This window comes from Salvelinus fontinalis, chromosome 1 (genome assembly GCF_029448725.1).
Source record: "Salvelinus fontinalis isolate EN_2023a chromosome 1, ASM2944872v1, whole genome shotgun sequence".
Taxonomy (NCBI): Eukaryota; Metazoa; Chordata; class Actinopteri; order Salmoniformes; family Salmonidae; genus Salvelinus; species Salvelinus fontinalis.
The window spans coordinates 32779779-32796821 of NC_074665.1; the positions used below are offsets into that span (position 1 = coordinate 32779779).

Here is a 17043-nt window from a genome sequence, read left to right on the forward strand (position 1 = left end):
AGAATGATGGAGGACACTGTGTTCTTGGGGACCTCCAATGCTGCAGACATTTTTTGGTACCATTCCCCAGGTCTGTGCCTCGACACAATTCTGTCTCGGAGCTCTACGGACAATTCCTTCGACCTCATGGCTTAGTTTTTGCTCTGACATGCACTGCCAACTGTGGGACCTTATATAGACAGGTGTGTACCTTTCCAAACCATGTCCAATAGATTTAATTTACCACAGGGTGACTCCAATCAAGTTGTAGAAACATCTCAAGGATGATCAATGAAAACAGGATGCACCAGAGCTCAATTTCAAGTCTCATAGTAAAGGGTCTGAATAATTGTGTAAATAAGGTATTTCTGTTTTTTAAGCTTAATACATTTGCAAACATATCTAAAAACCTGTTCTCGCTTTGTCATTATGGGGTATTATGTGTAGATTAATGAGGGAAAAAATGTATTTAATCCAATTAAGAAAAAGGCTGTAACGTAACAAAATGTGGAAAAAGGGGAAGGGGTCTGAATACTTTCCGAATGCACCGTATGTGTGTGCTGTAACATTTTGTCTAGCACGTGTTATTGTCTCCAAATGGTATTAACAGTTATGTACTGTATTACGTTTATGAACACTGTATGATTTTTGTTGAATATGATACCTTTAATGAGAAACTTTAAACGTGTCTTCCAGCCAGCTTCAGAAGATGGTCCAGGATATCAAGAAGAATGATGGCAGTATCCTAAACAGGCTGAGAAGGTCAGTTGATCAAAATAAATGTTTGACACTCCATAAACAGAGAGCATTGCTTAACACTACTCTCTGTTACCCACAAGTTCGCAAGGACACTAGTTTTCCCCTAGTTCATTATATTGAGTTATACACTACACTGACAAGGTAGAGGTTGGCATGTATCTGAAATGCAGTGTATGAGGGGAATGAGATTCCAGCATCTCTATATGTGGGAACCAGAACAGAGGTATGTATGGCATTGGAAATACAGCTCAGTTCAGCTCAGTTCAGCTGAGAGTGCAGTGCACTCACATGGTATAATTTCTTCAATGTTTTTTTGTGGTGATAAACAAGGTTAAAGTTAACTCGTTTTTATTTTGTTTAGTTTTGGGGGTTTGATTTGGAATTCAGTTTAGATACAGTTAGTTTTGAGAGTTGATTTGCTAGTTTTAATTTATTTTGTAGTTGTATAAAAACACTTGTCATATTTTGGTTTGATATTATTTAGTTTCAGTTTTTAGGTTTAGTGTTAGGGACAGAAAGCATGCATGGGAGGCTAGGAGTCATGTGTGTTGTATAGTTTATTGGGGGGGGGGGGGGGGGGGGGGGGGGGGTAATAGGTTTAAGTTAGGTTGAAATTCTAAAGTAAATTTCAATGTGACTTGGATTTAAAGGGAATGGCCCCGAGACAAGAATTTGGTGGAAATGTATCTCGCCCATGTTTAACCCAATCCAATGCTTTTTAACTTTTGTAAGAAGAATCAAATTAGCTACAAATAAGATTTTTTTGCAGGTTAACTAGTGATAGCTAGTGATAGTAATGCACAAGCTATGCCTGTTTGAAACATCGCATTCGCCTGGCCGCATTAACCCGCAAGATAATAGTTTCAGTACATTTTTTTTTTACAGGTTTGTTCATTATTTTATTTCAGTTTACAAAATAGTTTTTTCATGATTAGTTTTAGTTTCAGTTTTAGTTTACTACAGTAACCTTGGTGATAAGTGGCTATTCCTCTTTCTTCGATCTGAAAATAGACAAACAGAGAAACATGTACAGACAGGTGGCTTTACTCTCTCTCTTTCCCTCCTTGAAAAGGAGCCGCTGACACACAACTGTATACGTAAACATGCTGTAGAATTAAAGTATTCAGTAATAGATAATGAAGAAATGACTTAGGTTTCAGAATGAGCAGGTAATACTACACAGAACTGGGAGGGGTAACATGAATGTCTACAATCACTCTTCAGGCCCAAAGTTGAATGTCTAAAAATAGTTAAGTTCATTCTTGTTTCTAAAACTTTGGCTTTTACTCCTAACTGGTCTGTCTGTACTGTAGATTTCAAAACAAGTCATCTCCAAAACTACCTGTAAGAGACTATCGAGGTAAGACCTATCAAGGTAAGACCTCACAATGTGGCCCTTGAACTAGTGTATATAATAGTGACAAAAGTTTGTTTTTGGGGAGAATGGTCAGCAATAGTTTTGCAGCAATATGTTCAGAATATGACTTCAGAAGCTATGATGCATGTCTTCCCAATGCTGTATTTTCCAATTACTTTGCATCTCATACTGTGGGGCCCTTATTTAATATTTATCTTTACAGGTAATGACGTGGAGGAAGAACAGTGGTCTGAAAAAGAGTTTGTGAGTTCAATCCACATGCTATATTGATTCTAAAACACTAAACTATTAGAGAAATGCTTCTAATACAAACTTGCATCTGACAGTGCTCCCACAGACGTTTGACTAATGTCAGCAGCTGTACAGTGTTTACACTTCACATCAACCAAAGCTGTAGGACTGAGCATCTTAACGATATCATGATGTTGCAGGACAGTGACACTTATGAGGTCCCTCAAGAGGAGAAGGATGACAGCTATGAGCCTCCTCCCTGTCAGAGAGTCTTCACCTCCACTTCGTCTGCCTCCTTTCCCAGGGGGGAATACATAGGTGAGATCGCGTCCACTCTGCCACACACACACACACACACACACATGTACGCATCCATGCACGCATGTACACACGCAGGCACTCACACACAACCACACAAAACTACTACTTTAAATGTGGAAGACACATTTCAGTTGAATGCATTCAGTTGTACAACTGACTAGGTATCCCCCTTTCCCTTTCCTTACTCTCTCTCTAACACTAGAGGCTATTCAAGACTACTCTATCCTCTATCTACATGTATCTATTTAATATAGAAGCTGTGTTTAGCTCATGGTACGAGGACTACTGTATATAAATCACATATTTGATATGCTTGCATGCATGAAGGAAACGGCTGATAATATTTCTGAGTGAACGCTTGAAATGACGTGGAAACAATGTTGATTCGACCAGTATGTGCCCAGTGGGTTGTCAGTGGACCGGACAGACACAGAGCACCGCAATGACCACGTGTTGTAGCGTTATGGAAATACTGATGTTCTGTTTCTGCTTTTGCTTCTCTTTTCCAGACAGCTGCCGTAGCAGGCCGGACCCCTCGCCCAGGAAGCCCATCTGGCCTCCAAAGACCACCAAACCACCCCCGTCACCATCACTGCCCCCTAAACCCAACCAGCAGGCCTATGATGAAGTAATGTGAAGTTGTTAGGCAAAACAAGAATGATTCTTGTTGCTTTCTGTTTTCATGACAGTGCGTTATCTGTCATACCTTTATGACAGCATATTGACACCTTATTTGCCATCGTACTTTTTCATGACACATTGTACGATCGCTGTCTTTAGGAAGACTACGTCAACCCAGAAAGTGACGATGAAGACAACTATATAAACCCCACAGAGGAATCACCTGCTAGTAAGCTATCCCAATAAATTAATCAGACACTGGAAATATGATCCATATTTACAGTATACTATGTTCCTCAATTATATTATCTTCAACATACAGGTGTCATGAAACCATTGTACATTTTTATCTGTTGCCAATCACCGTCAGATAAACGTTACCAAGACACCTTAATGTCAACATACAATCCACATGTAAACTTCCCTTCAGACCGTCCAATGCATGGAAGAGGCAAACCGATAACGAGCAGTCCTTCAATGTCCAAGACTGTGCCAGGGTGCTCAAATAGCTCAGGTATGTAACTGCATCTCAGCAGCGGCACTGAATATATGGAATTGTTTGGGGGGGATTGATTGAATTTCAACAGATTTCCACACGTTTCATTTATTGTGCTTAATGTGCCCGACTGAGTTAGAATTTTGAGGCTTAGTCTTTTTGTTTTGTTTTTCAGATGTGTATGAAGTCCCTGACATGGAGGTAGGTTTGATAACCAAACGGCTAATACATTACAATAAATAGTATAGTTAATGACTGTAGGACTATGCTTGATGTGTCCCATGTTCTCTTTCATCTAAAGGAAAACTCTCCTCCCCCAGTGAGCAGGTCAGTTCTGGTTCAGGGACGGTAGCACTTTTCAGACCGGGTCAAATGGGATCAACATTTCCCATGACAGAAATACAGTATCTAAATATCTATTTATTGGAAAAGACACAAAACTGACAGCTTTTTTAAATTCATTTTTTACAGACCTTCCACACTCCTCAGAGTCCCTATACAGAGTTTGCCCCCTAGAGCCAGCCCAAGGTGCTAACAATGACTACAACCTCTTCTGGAGACCAGGAAACATGGATTTTATGCATGATTGCCATTGAAGGATAAACTATTTAATAAACATGAGGTCGTTTTCTTCTGTTTCATTGCCACACTGACATGAATAATTCATATGTTCTCTTCTCTCTCCAGAATGCACATAAAGAATTGTCATCCCATCCCAGTAAGTGCTACTGTACCAAAGGGACTCTGGATGTTGTACCTGACCCCAAATACTTCCTTTGATGAGATAGTAATAGAACAGTAAAGATTGGATATTATCAGCACTGGAATCATTAACCGTTTTTTTGTTACTGTCATCTAGATCCAGGAGCCCATAGATGATGATGAATATGAAGTCTGCAATCCAGACACAAGTATGTATTCATCCATATTACCACCATCAGCCAAATGACTAAACCTTTGAACTTTAATGTGGCAATAATACATTCTAAAAGAAAACAGGCAACTATTAACAAAGAACATTGTTTCATATCCTCCAAAATATTTGATGTACCATGTTGGTAGTTACTTCAATTGGCTAATTATGCCATCTAGTGGATTGCCCGATGCAAAACAAAAATGGAACATTAGCAAGTTGCATGGACTCACTCTGTGTGCATAATAGTGTTTAACATGGTTTTTGAATGACTACCTCATCTCTGTACCTCACACATACAATTATATGTAAGGTCCCTCAGCCGAGCAGTGAATTTTAAACAAATCGGCTTGAAAATCTATGGCAAGACTTGAAAATGGCTGTCTATCAATGATCAACAACCAAATTGACAACGCTTGAAAAGAATAATGTGCAAATACTGTACAATCCTGATGTGCAAAGCTCTTATAGAATTACCCAGAAAGACTGCTGTAATCGCTGCCAAAGGTGATTCTAGCATGTATTGACTCAGGGGGTTGAAAACTTATGGAATCAAGTTATATTTGTGTTTATTTTTCATATGATGTTTTACACATTTTTTTAATTTTTCTTCCATTTTGAAATTACAGAGTATTTTGTGTAGATCTTTGACAAAAAAAATGACAATTTAATCAATTTTAATCCCACCTTGTAACACAACTAAATGCGGAAAAAGTCAAGGTGTGTGAATACTTTCTGAAGGCACTGTACGTGAGACACAACACAACATACATTACAATGAATGGAAGTTAAAAGATTGTAAAAGAGCATAAAATAACTTAACATTGTGTTACATAACAGAACTTACTTTATATGTGTATTTACTGTATGTCATCTCTGTTCTCCTAGCTGGCAGTACAACGTCTGGGGAAAAGCCCCTGCCTGCACTTCCCAAACCAATGCCCAGAGAGATGTACGTGTCACTCACTAAAATTATATATCATATTTTCTATTCATTGCAGGCTGCTTGTTCACTTAGAAGAGCACCGGAAAAGTCTGGTTTCAGGGATTACCTAACTCACATAATCCTCTCTATTTTAGGAAGCCATTGAAGCCATATTTTAAACCGGTAGGGGAAACTCCAAAATATATTTTGGGAAAAAAACGTGTGAAATTCTAAATTCTATGGGAAATGGTGCAGGGTGATCATGTTTGTCTTTTTTCAGAGGCCAGATATTGCATCCGGGGGAAATGAAGGTAGTTACCTATTCCTAAACTGATTTGATTTCATAACCTTTTATGCCTATGAAATGCATTACAGTACATAAAACACACAATTCAATGAATGACATGTCTGTATTGCTGTAAGTTGTTAAATCCAGAAAGTGTTTATGCGGTCATCCACTTGCATAATAGTAGACCACTGTAACACACTCTCTTGCTATATCTGCTTTTCCACAGGCACAGCACTGGCCACGAGGCCCATTAACCAGAAACTCACGGCCACACCCCAGCCCTCTGAATACAAGCGTGCCAAGTAAGAAACATCATGACTTCATAAGAAATCTCTCTATTTTGCGCCATGCAGATCTCTCTTTATAGCCTGGCCCCAGATCTGGGGCAGGGGTAGAGTTAGCAAGACAGCACAAACCGACATGCGTCAAGGCCAATATAAATTATCCCGGAATGTTCTTCTTTTCTCTACTGCAGGATTCCTCTGCCACAGATGTTGACCTCTCACAGTAAGTACAGGTCTGAGAGAGTCATGTTGATTACAAATGATATGCAAACGGCCACAGGCAGATAACCATAACCTCGACCCTGACAGTGACACAACACCGCAAATATTTATTCTGTGAATGGATTCTGCTGTGTCTATACAACACTAAATGAGTACTTTTTAAAATGTATTTTTTACTGTTTTCTAATTCCCAGAAACTGATAGAGGAACTGTAGCCACAGATGAAAATGGGTTAACAGATGCTGAAGAGGTGATAAAAACTTGACCTAAATGTCACTATTTTATTTATAACATACTACGATGTAGCTCAAAATACTGGTGATGGCATGCACAATGCATGGATGAATACACTATTGAAGTTTGTGAAAACTGCAAAGCATATTAGAGCCACGTGGACTTGACTTTAAACACACTTTCTTGTTTCTGTATTTTTGTGGTTGTTGTAGGGGACAGATGTCTTGAAGAAACCCTGGTATGCCAGCACCTGTGACCGTAAGACAGCTGAGGATGCCTTGGTTCGCTCAAATAAGGCGAGTCTCACTCACATGAATACGGACAATTAAACATACTCTTATTATAATCACGGTCTTAATATCAACTTGCATTTTTTAATAAACGAAATCATGGGTGTTAGGATAAAAATGAGACTGATTGCTCCAGCTGACTGTACTGTGCATCTCCTTTGTTTCAGGATGGGTCCTTCCTAATAAGGAAGAGCTCTGGTCAGGACACACAACAGCCATACACTTTAGTGGTGTTTTACAACAGTAGAGTCTACAACATCCCAGTGCGCTACATCCAAGCATCGCAGCAGTACGCACTTGGAAGGGAGAAGAAAGGAGAGGAGGTAGACAACATCTCATCTTGATGGGCTACAAAACAATGTTCTGATATCCATGAAATATAGATGGCCTAATTCCTAACCTATAGGTCTGACACCTCTTATTGTATTCCCTCAGCGTTTCACCAGTGTTTCCCACATCATTGAGAACCATCAGAGGAAACCCCTGGTACTGATTGACGGCCAGAGTAACACCAAGGACTCTACCAAACTGTGCTATGCTGTGAATCCTTAGGCCTCACTAGACCCTATCTAGTCCTATGGACCATCAGGGATTTAAGGTTCGGACTTGGGAGTCACATTCCAAATCTGTGCGTCTAGTGTAAGACCTGTGTGCAAGTCATCAGGCAATTTGATGCTGCTCTCAGTCTGAAATTACTGACCATCTGTTCAGGGTTTGTGACAAACAGTTGGATTAGTCTAGTCACATTCACCAGCCATGGATATCCAAGCAAGACCAGAATAAAATTGACTTACTGTAATGTGCTAGTCTCTCTAGACAGACAGGTTGCTTTTGGCAATGTACCAATGCTCCAGCTTAACACGTCTGTACGTAATATAACGTTGGTTGGACATAGAGGAACTACATCACTGCCTTCTCCGCCTGTTGCACACATCCCCCGGCCACAAAATAGAAGCTATCAAGATGAAGATCACAGGTTATTTTTAATGAGTGCATTTGGTAATTGGCTAGTTTACATCAACTACCTTCACTAAAACCACTGCAAAGGTTTTACCTGCAAACTTTGTATCGTGATTTGATGGGCGAGGTGCCTGTCTGAAGAGGACCGTCCTGGAACAATTTTTCCCTCTTTTCGGAATGTACTAAGTCAGTCCGTCATGATTACCAGACCCTAGTCACTGTTGTGGCCTAGGGTCGTGTTTCCGAGATTGGTACTGTGCCAATTCAGTAAAATAGTTCATGTGTGTACATTTTCAAACTGGTGTTGAACATTTTGCATTCTATGGGGTCTTTTCCACCAACTAAACATGGCCCCTCTAATAGTGCCATTATGTATTCTTAAAATATTGTAGAAGTATTATAAATAGAAAGTAACTACAGTAAGCATGAATGCTGTATGATGCTGGTAAGCAACACCAATAGAACAAAGAAATGTCTGCAGCATTGCGTTTTATACCATATTCTTTAGTTGTGTTCATTAACTCAAAATGATTGATATACCTTTCCTTACTTAATTGTGTTACCTGACTTACATACATATTCAATAATCACACAGATATTGTCAAACTATTTGTATTTATTGATCTGTACAACACATAATGCTACCAGGTGTGTATCAAGATAAATACATATTCGTTGTGTAAAGGTCAGGCACTTGGAGAAAAACAAATATTTCTTAAGTCAAAATTGTACCTCTTTCCCTGACTTCTCAATACTATTCCAAACCAGGTACGTCCTATAATTCATCCATGCCAGAGAGAGAGAGAGAGAGAAAGAGGTGCCTAGAGGGGTTGCTGAACATACGCGCCATTACGATGATGCACTATGATTGTGATGTGGAGAGACACTTTGAACATTTTCTGTTTAAATGCAGAAATACATGGTGGGTGACTAATGCTGACGTGTGCAAGCAGAAAGGGTATGGTCCGAAAGATGTGCTATGTGTATTTATGATTTGGGTCCATTTGACCAATGGTCCTGGGCTGACTAACTAAAAGTATCCCTTGCCATGGATACTGTCAGAACATAAGGAAACATACAGTAACATGCATATCAATATTGTCATAAGCTTCATAAAGTGAGATAATGGGAAGAAGTATTCACTGTCTGTTCATAATCCTATTAAAAAAACATAATTTCAAGTCACAATAGGAATTTCTTTCAGAAAAACAATATTTTGCATGTAAAACCAGCATTGTTAGGCTATATGCAGACATGCCATCAGTCATCCTATAACATACTATGGATTTTGTTAAATTATAAAAAGGTGAATACTTTGGACTACTCCTGCTACTAGTGCAGGACTAACTTAACAAAATGTACTATATTTGAAACCATTCATATTTTTGGTACGTACTGTACTGTATGCATTCAAACAAAAACAAACACATTCACTATTTTCTATGGCCAAAACAGGGGGGGGGGGGGGGGGGGGGGGGGGGGAGTGAATAAAACACAGTGTACACCTGAAAATCAGAAATAAAATGTCAAATAAAATAGCTTTTCAAAAAATGTTGATAAAGCCTAGTAACATAGGAAACCTGCCATCCCGTCAAATCTATAATCATACCACACACACACTATACATACCCGTATAATGTTAAATGTTCATGTTTAGAGCTTTAGGAGTATGGCTCATTCGTGTCCTTATTACAGTGTTCTGTGAAAGAGTCCCTATGACAATGTACTTACATCAACTTATATAGCATTTCATATTGGCTAGACATAACTGAAGCAACAAATAGATTGCATCCTATCTAAAACGATGATAGCACTGAAACATAAGTGGGTTTCAAATTAAATATGAGCAAATGAAAAAATAAACATAAAAAAATAAATGCTAATTTTACCTGAGTGTTAGAGCCCTGTATTTTCAAAGAACTCATGTTGTTACATAGATTTTGCACACTATTATTTTGTCATCATTATCAACATTATTCTCTAATAAGACAGTGACATTTATTTCATATTTTCTGTACATTGCTTTTGTGCAGGAGCACCAACTTTGAATCCAGTGTAGATTACATTATGACTTTTCACATTCCAGTTTATCCCACTCTTTACTAGATTCCATCAGATGGCGCTGGCCATGTCCAATCCAAACCTCCTGATCACTGAAGACTCGGCCACAAAACCAGCAGCTAAATCGTAATGGAGGCTCAGTGCTGTGTGAGATTACATTCACCACTTTGTACTTCTTTCTGCTCATCTTTTTCAGCTTCAATTTCAAGATGAATCTCTCTTTCACTCTGCTCTCAGGCCACATACGTTGATGAGAGATGGAGGTATTCGTTGGGGCATTTGCCCTTAACATATTACAACCCATGCCTGCAAGGGCCTTCAATGTTTTTCGAGACAGCAGAACTTTTTGGACCTCCCCTTTGTACCTGTGGACAGTCTCCATGATATTTGTAACCTCGGGAATGTCTGTGTCTGGGTGATTTAGCACTACAACAGGCTGTTCTCCCCTTGGACGTGTAATGAGTTGAGTGGGACTTAATGGCAATAGCTTCAGGGTCCTCTCCACATCTCTAGGGCCTGGCTCCCAGTGATGCGCCGCTGCTGGTGAAGCCTCTTCTTCTTCCACAACTTTGTTGGAGGGTTTATTGGCTTTTGAGAGGGGCTCAGGAGAGTCCTCTGTGGACAGTTCGCTCTGCCTCTTTCCTCTGACTGTCTGTTTATTTTGCTGTGGTGAGAGGCAAATCCTGTCAAAGACCTCCTGTTTTCCTCCATCTCTTAGTGTGGTATTGGGAGGGAAGTCCTGAGAATAAACATCTGGAGTGTGGACTGGAATCTCTGACCAGTTTGTTATACCTGTTGAAATATTCAAAAAGAGAACAAATCACAATTAGTTCAGTAGAAAGGGAAGTAAACTGCTACAATAATGTCTATCCATACAACATAGAGTGGCATGGACTGAATCATACATGACAGGTAATCAGAAGTAAATAAGGGAAATACATTTAACAAATAAGATGTAATTAATTTCAGCAAGATAGTGTTGATTACCTTGTGGGGAAGTAAGGTAATTGAGTATAGGGGAGGGAGACACCATGATGACCTGAGCTTCTGTAGTTCCAACCCCTTCCAGGTCAGGCTTCTCTTCCGTTATCTTATCATTTCCATTTGATTTGGCTCCATTTGATACATGAGGTAGGCCTACCCTTGGACAATCTTGGCCATCTAGGACATGAGAATCCACGCCATTGTTCATTCCTTCTGTGTTTTCAGAACTGACATTAGTGTTTGGAAGCTCCACATTTTCAAAATGATATTCTAGGTTACTCGTTGTTATGGTGCTTGGAGGGATTTTAGAACTTGGCTGACTTTTCTCGACAACGACTAAACTGTTCTGGCTCATAGTGCAACTTTCAGATGCAGGGTTGTCTTCCTTTGTCTCAACGGAATGCAAGGATGCCTCTGTTTTGTCTGATGGTGTAACCTTAACAACCAAATGCTTTTTGCCGTCCACCATTTTGAAACCCATGGCCTCTGTAGTGCAATTGGGAGGAACTAAAATCGTATTTTTTACCATGAGGGCACTAAGGTTGTTAACTCTGGAGCTGAAATGTCCAAGGTTTGGAATAAAGCCTCCCTCTGACTTTGACGACCTAGTGACCACTTTGGAGTTGGTATGTTTCTTTTTGCCATTTTCCGCTGACAGTGCTCTTTTAAGAAATTGCCTCGTCTCCTCCAAAGTTTTCTGTGGGTGCTCTAGTCTGTGGTAATTGTTCAGCAAACCTCCTCCTAACAGGGGAAGATGACCTTGTGACATCCACTGCATTTCCTTAACTGGGTTCTTCTTCAGGAGGAGCTTTAATGCTGGTGATGATTTTTTCTCTACAGTTTTAGGGCTGACCACTTTCGTTCTCCCCCTTTTTTTGTCCCCCATATTCTTGGAAGAGCACAGAGCTTCAGGAAAGGATTTTAGCTTTTTCTCACTTTTCTCCATTGTCAACTTCGGCTCTTTCATGTCCTCTGCCGTATCTTCACAGTGATTCACATCTTTGGGTTCTGCGTCATGTCTCTGGTGTTCCTGGCCAACCCTTGTTTCCTGGTTCTCTCTATTTTCTTGAGTTTGATCATATTCTACTAACTTTAGGGTTGAAATCGTGCCAACATCATTTTGTGTCAAGAATGATTCTGGACAACTGGGTGGCCTAGTCATTGGGGGGATAGTTGAATTCGATTGGCATCCGTTTGCATTGGAGTCCCCAGCACTAGTTTGACAAGCAATCTTCTCTGATTCCTGCTCAGTGACACACAATGACGTCTTTGTTGTGTCAGAGGTCTCTTGCTTTGCTGCTGGTGTAACCTTGAGAACCAAATGTTTTTTGCCTTCCACCATTTTGAAACCAATGGCTTCAGTAGTGACATCCGGAGGAATTGAAATCTTGTTTTTGAGCATGAGGACAGTGATGTCTTTGTCTGTGTTTGTGAATCCAGGATTGGATATCATGCAGTTTTCTGAGTTTGAAAAGGAAGTGATGGCTTGGGGCACATTTGAAAGTACAGTCTTAAGAGCTTCGTTCCATGTCTGCCCACCTGTTTCAGCAGCCACAGACTTCTCTAAAAAGTGCTTAGTCTCCTCCAAAGCCCTCTCTGGATTTGACAATCTGCAATATTTATCCAGAAATCCTTCCCCCGGCAGAGAAAGACAGCCTTGTGACATCCAGTTATTTTCCCTCACTGTACTCGTCACTGTGTGCTTCAGTCTTGGAGATGAGTTATCTACTGTTTTAGGACCAACATCTTTCATTTTCGGCTTGTTTTTCTGTCTCTTCTCTTCACCATGAATGGTGGCCATGTGCTTTGTGATGATATATTTTCGATGAGATTTATAGTCACAGAACTGGCAACTGAAGCGGAATTGTGCTGTTTTGGCCATGAGATGTCTCATCAAATCCTGGTCAGCAGGACCTGCTTGCGGCGCAATGTTATGTAGATACAGGTGCTCCAAAAATGCTCCTACATCTCTTGTGGAGAACTTGCACTTCTCACAACAGTAGTGGCCGTTCAAGCTGTGGTGCATGTTTAAATGTGTGGTGAGCTGCAAGAGGGTGTGCTGGACATTGTCATTGCATATGTTGCAGCTGACAAAAGTGTCTCTGTGGCCTATTTGGTGGACTTCAAGGCGGGAGAATTCATGTGTAATAAAACTGCACATGTCACAAGGAAATATTGGTTGGCTTCCTGGGTGAGTCTCCTGAAAGTGCCTCAGTAAGTCATTAGGGCTGAATTCTGTGCTGTCCTTGCATTCAGAGCATGTAAACCCAAGTATATCTCTAGAAACCTTTGTCACATGTTGACCCTCTTGTGCTTTAAGGGGTGTCTTCTTCAAATACGTCTGCTCTGTGCTTTTCTCCATGTCCTCTGTTATCTTCTTTGGCCCATGCTTATCTTTACTTTGCATGACTGGGGGCTGAACGGCAGCTTTCCTGAGACGGAGTCGTTTGTTCCAGTTTCTGTCATCATCGACAACTTTTATATTACCTCCAGCAGGGACATCTAATTCAGCGCGTGCTGGATCCATATCAATTCAGGCCTCTGTAACAGAGTTAAAAGAAACAATCAACAATTGATTTGCAAGCCAGACATTCATTATAGACATTGCACTTCTGACCTCATTGTAAAAAACATAAACAGAACCATATTGATTTAACTTGGTTTGATATTTTTGAGAAAAGATGCGTAAATAGCCCAGCACAAAACATTTTCACCAATTTAACAATTTCCTGGTCTATAAACTGGCAACCATCAAATATATGCAAATGTCCCCTCGGAATCTAGTCTACAGCCCACACAGAGACCTGACCTGAGAAAATACTATATTAGGATGTATGTTTGAAATGGGGATAAAATTATCCTGATCTGCAATCATTTATACAAGAATGATGCTGTGTTTTATTACCAAAGTTATTAAGTGCACATTAGTGCAAACTCTTGTAGTGGGGTAGTCTTCACTATAAGGCTAGTACTCTGCAGCCTACCTGCGTGGTGTATTGCCTGACTAGTGCATGTTCTCACAACATAACCAACAGCATGGGTCAACCTTATCCACCTGTTGCAGATTCAATGTAATTACATTTCAGACTATTTACTATAGTGGAAATGTCTTACTCCATAATATTTTACTCAAATGATGTGCCATGTAAATTTCTCAATGTGACTGACCAAAGGACTTGCAATAATCCACCAAATCTGACAAAAAAATGCATTTGTAATGGATCTCAGTCGAAGAAAAGATTCTATGCTAAAGCACACCTGTTCAGATTATATCCCAATAGGTCTCAGTAGAAGATAATGTTAACGTTATATGCTAAATTGGTTGCTGGCCGCAAAAAAAATATTACAGAATGTCAACTTTGCATCAGGTCAAAACTGTCAGCCATTTTTATTGTGCTATTTGACTTGACCAAAACAAACACACTGAGAAGGTTCATTAACATGTAACAAACAAACGCGTTAATTTATATAAAGCAATTCATATTTTTGCTTCGACCATCACTCATCATCACCTTTATCTCACTGCGTTGTAAAACATTTACTCTGAAGTGTGAGCTTTCGAACGGCTGGCTGATTTGCCAATTGATTGATTTGAATTAAATACACATGAAGAGCATTTATGTTGTGACAAAGTGCACAGAAAAATTGCACGACAAAAAGTTCATATCTTCAATGTATCTCAACCAAAATGTATTTACCGCTGAGTAAAACTCCGATATAATTGACAACGACGACATAATTCGAGACTTCGGTTGGCTTTTACCTTTGTTTTGTAGGCTTGACAGCTCAGCGAATGGCAGCCATGACAGCTTCATCCGGGGATTACGCGGAGTTGAGCGAGAGCTGTACAACAGAGCGGATGAATAATGGCTCATGCACCGTTTAGCCTACATGACAGACACACGGCTTGAGTATACTATCCAAAAGTGTTTTATTATATCGCTAGTCGGTATAATTCTTTTTTTTTTTACTGTTACTTTCAGTACGTGCAGCTCCATAGTTTATAACAGTGTTATAACTGTTCGAGGGACTCAAAACAAGATTGCACTTCCTTTGCCCCTCCAAATAGCCTACTGTTCACTGAACCATCTCTTCTTGGTATTTTGTTGTCAGCCTGTCATTGAGAAGATTATTATGAAAAATAAATACAAAAATGTAGATTGCAACCTTAAAAATAATAATAATACGATGTAAGGTAATTACTGCTGGGTAAATGTTCACTTGTATGTGATAGGCTATTTGGGTAATATATTTGTTAGCAAAGGAAGGGAATAATCCCCTTTTGACCACTTTGCTAGGGGTGGGATTGTGCCTCAATCAGACCAAAGAAGCCTGCTGATTAAATCACATGAGACTAAAGATTCCGGAGGGAGGAAGCAGGAGGCTACGTGCCCATGTCCTTTGCTGCTTGCGCAATGGAAAAGGTGTTGGACTAACAGATCAAGGATTTGGGTTGAAGACATGCTTGGGATACAGCGCTAATCAGTGGCTTGTATGCATGGATGCCAAGGGCAACCAGGCTTCGCCAAAAAAATGAAGAAAAAAAACCCTACAAAAATATATATTTCGTCCCTGTGTTTCATAATTTTCCTTCAATTCGCAAGAGGCTGAATGTATCTCACAGGAGAAAGCATCCGAGCGAGCGAAACAGCGCCCCTCTGTCTCTACGTGTAGGCCATCTGTCTGGTCCAAACGAGTATGACATTGTTGCTGTCGGTAGCATTGAAGGCAAGAAAAGACAGAGAGCATCTGGCCTACCTTGACAAAAAAGTATAACACATGTGCCAATCAGGTTGAGCTAAAATGAGCGAGCTCAACTGAATGGTCATGGCGCACAAAAAAAAGTGTGAAGGGAAGCGTCTTTGGATTTTGGCGTAACTCCCATCAAATCTAAATGAGAGCATATGGCATTGACAGAAAAACTTAGAATTGTTACATCTCGTTGTATTGTTGTCTTCCGGTGGCTAGCTAGCTAAAATGGGCCCTTTCCTAAATTAGCCATGGTGGAGATAGGGATTTGGACTGTTTTTACTTAATTCTCCAATAATTATAATAGCGATTCTGATTCTAACATTAATTAATATATTGTTGTGCCCCTGCCCCGAGAGGTTGGAAGTTCAATATGTAGCTAGATGTAGGCCTAGAAGACAAATTGTAACTAGCTAACGTTGCCCATGAATAGACGTTAGGCTAGCGACGAAGGATTTTAGCTAGGTAGCCAAGGACATCAAAAAATAAAAGCGTGTACTGTATGACAGTGACAGACCGTTTCGTCAAAATGAAAGAGAGGATAGCATTGGCGTTTCTCTACAAGTAGGGTGAGTTGACATGTTTTTCTAATTGGAGCTAATTGTTTTTTATATCTTTTAGTTGTCACTATTAGACTAAGCAGAGGTGATTTGATTATGTTGAAGTTGAGGGAAAAGAAAAAACCCGCACACTGCTCTTTAATAAGCTTTACGTATCGGCCTCACGGCTTTCGTGAGTTTTTTTTACATTAGCACCATTATGTAGACATAGCCCCACCCACATCCGTTCCACGCATCGAATGTGGTTGGATGTGAGGGAAAACAGACTGCGCCGGATATGCCACTCCACAGAGGACTATCTAGAAAAAGCAGCGAAGGTGTGTAATTGGTTTCTAAGAAGAGGCTACTCTTCACAATGTGTGGATGAAGCTCTTAGTTTGGTATTGGGGGGAAAACACTAGATGAACTGCTACATAAAATACCCACTAGAGCTAAAGAACACTCTGTAATGTTCACCACCACATATACGTTGTACTCTCGAAAAGTAGGAGATGTTGTCAAGAAACACTGGCATGTTTTATCATCGGACCCAGCTTTGCCAGCTGAATTTAAGAATCCACCACTAATTGTATATTGGAGAGGTCGCAATTTACGCGATAAATGGCTCCATGCCAACTGCCAGCCGCAAAAGCAAATCGACCAGGCTCTTTTACGCCCTCTTCGGAATGGTAGCTATAAATGCAGAGGTTGCGCACAGTGCAACAATATGATGAAGTGTGAATATTTCTGCCACCCACATACAGGAAAACGGTTCCAAATAAATGACATTACTACCTGATACCCCCCC

At 40.1% G+C, this 17043-nt stretch overlaps 2 protein-coding genes across 2 annotated transcripts; one reads left to right on the top strand and one right to left on the bottom strand.

The window, feature by feature from the left end:
• The first annotated feature begins 676 nt into the window (after nucleotides 1–676).
• On the top strand, nucleotides 677–9379 carry LOC129853197 (B-cell linker protein-like). Its single transcript, XM_055918955.1, has 21 exons — nucleotides 677–741; nucleotides 2052–2113; nucleotides 2319–2359; nucleotides 2548–2665; nucleotides 3178–3296; nucleotides 3449–3518; nucleotides 3720–3803; nucleotides 3961–3986; nucleotides 4087–4112; nucleotides 4257–4313; nucleotides 4473–4503; nucleotides 4645–4696; nucleotides 5587–5650; nucleotides 5779–5806; nucleotides 5904–5934; nucleotides 6139–6214; nucleotides 6388–6419; nucleotides 6613–6668; nucleotides 6865–6948; nucleotides 7110–7265; nucleotides 7378–9379. The coding sequence occupies exons 1-21, from the start codon at nucleotides 689–691 to the stop codon at nucleotides 7492–7494; spliced, it is 1383 nt and encodes a 460-aa protein (XP_055774930.1). The 5' UTR covers nucleotides 677–688; the 3' UTR covers nucleotides 7495–9379.
• Nucleotides 9373–14974, bottom strand: LOC129853187 (zinc finger protein 518A-like). Its single transcript, XM_055918945.1, has 3 exons — nucleotides 14711–14974; nucleotides 10951–13488; nucleotides 9373–10755 (listed from the first exon to the last, which is right to left on the bottom strand). Exons 2-3 carry the CDS (start codon nucleotides 13472–13474, stop codon nucleotides 9968–9970), a joined length of 3312 nt encoding a protein of 1103 aa, XP_055774920.1. The 5' UTR covers nucleotides 13475–13488; nucleotides 14711–14974; the 3' UTR covers nucleotides 9373–9967.
• Nucleotides 14975–17043: the final 2069 nt, after the last annotated feature.

Coding starts and splice junctions, on each gene's coding strand:
- LOC129853197 (XM_055918955.1), top strand. CDS start 689: ATGGTCCAGGATATCAAGAAGAATGATGGCAGTATCCTAAACAGGCTG. Junction 2,360..2,547: donor AGTGGTCTGAAAAAGAGTTT/GTGAGTTCAATC, acceptor ATGATGTTGCAG/GACAGTGACACTTATGAGGT. Junction 3,297..3,448: donor ACCAGCAGGCCTATGATGAA/GTAATGTGAAGT, acceptor CGCTGTCTTTAG/GAAGACTACGTCAACCCAGA.
- LOC129853187 (XM_055918945.1), bottom strand. CDS start 13,474: ATGGATCCAGCACGCGCTGAATTAGATGTCCCTGCTGGAGGTAATATA. Junction 10,756..10,950: donor TTACCTTACTTCCCCACAAG/GTAATCAACACT, acceptor ATATTTCAACAG/GTATAACAAACTGGTCAGAG.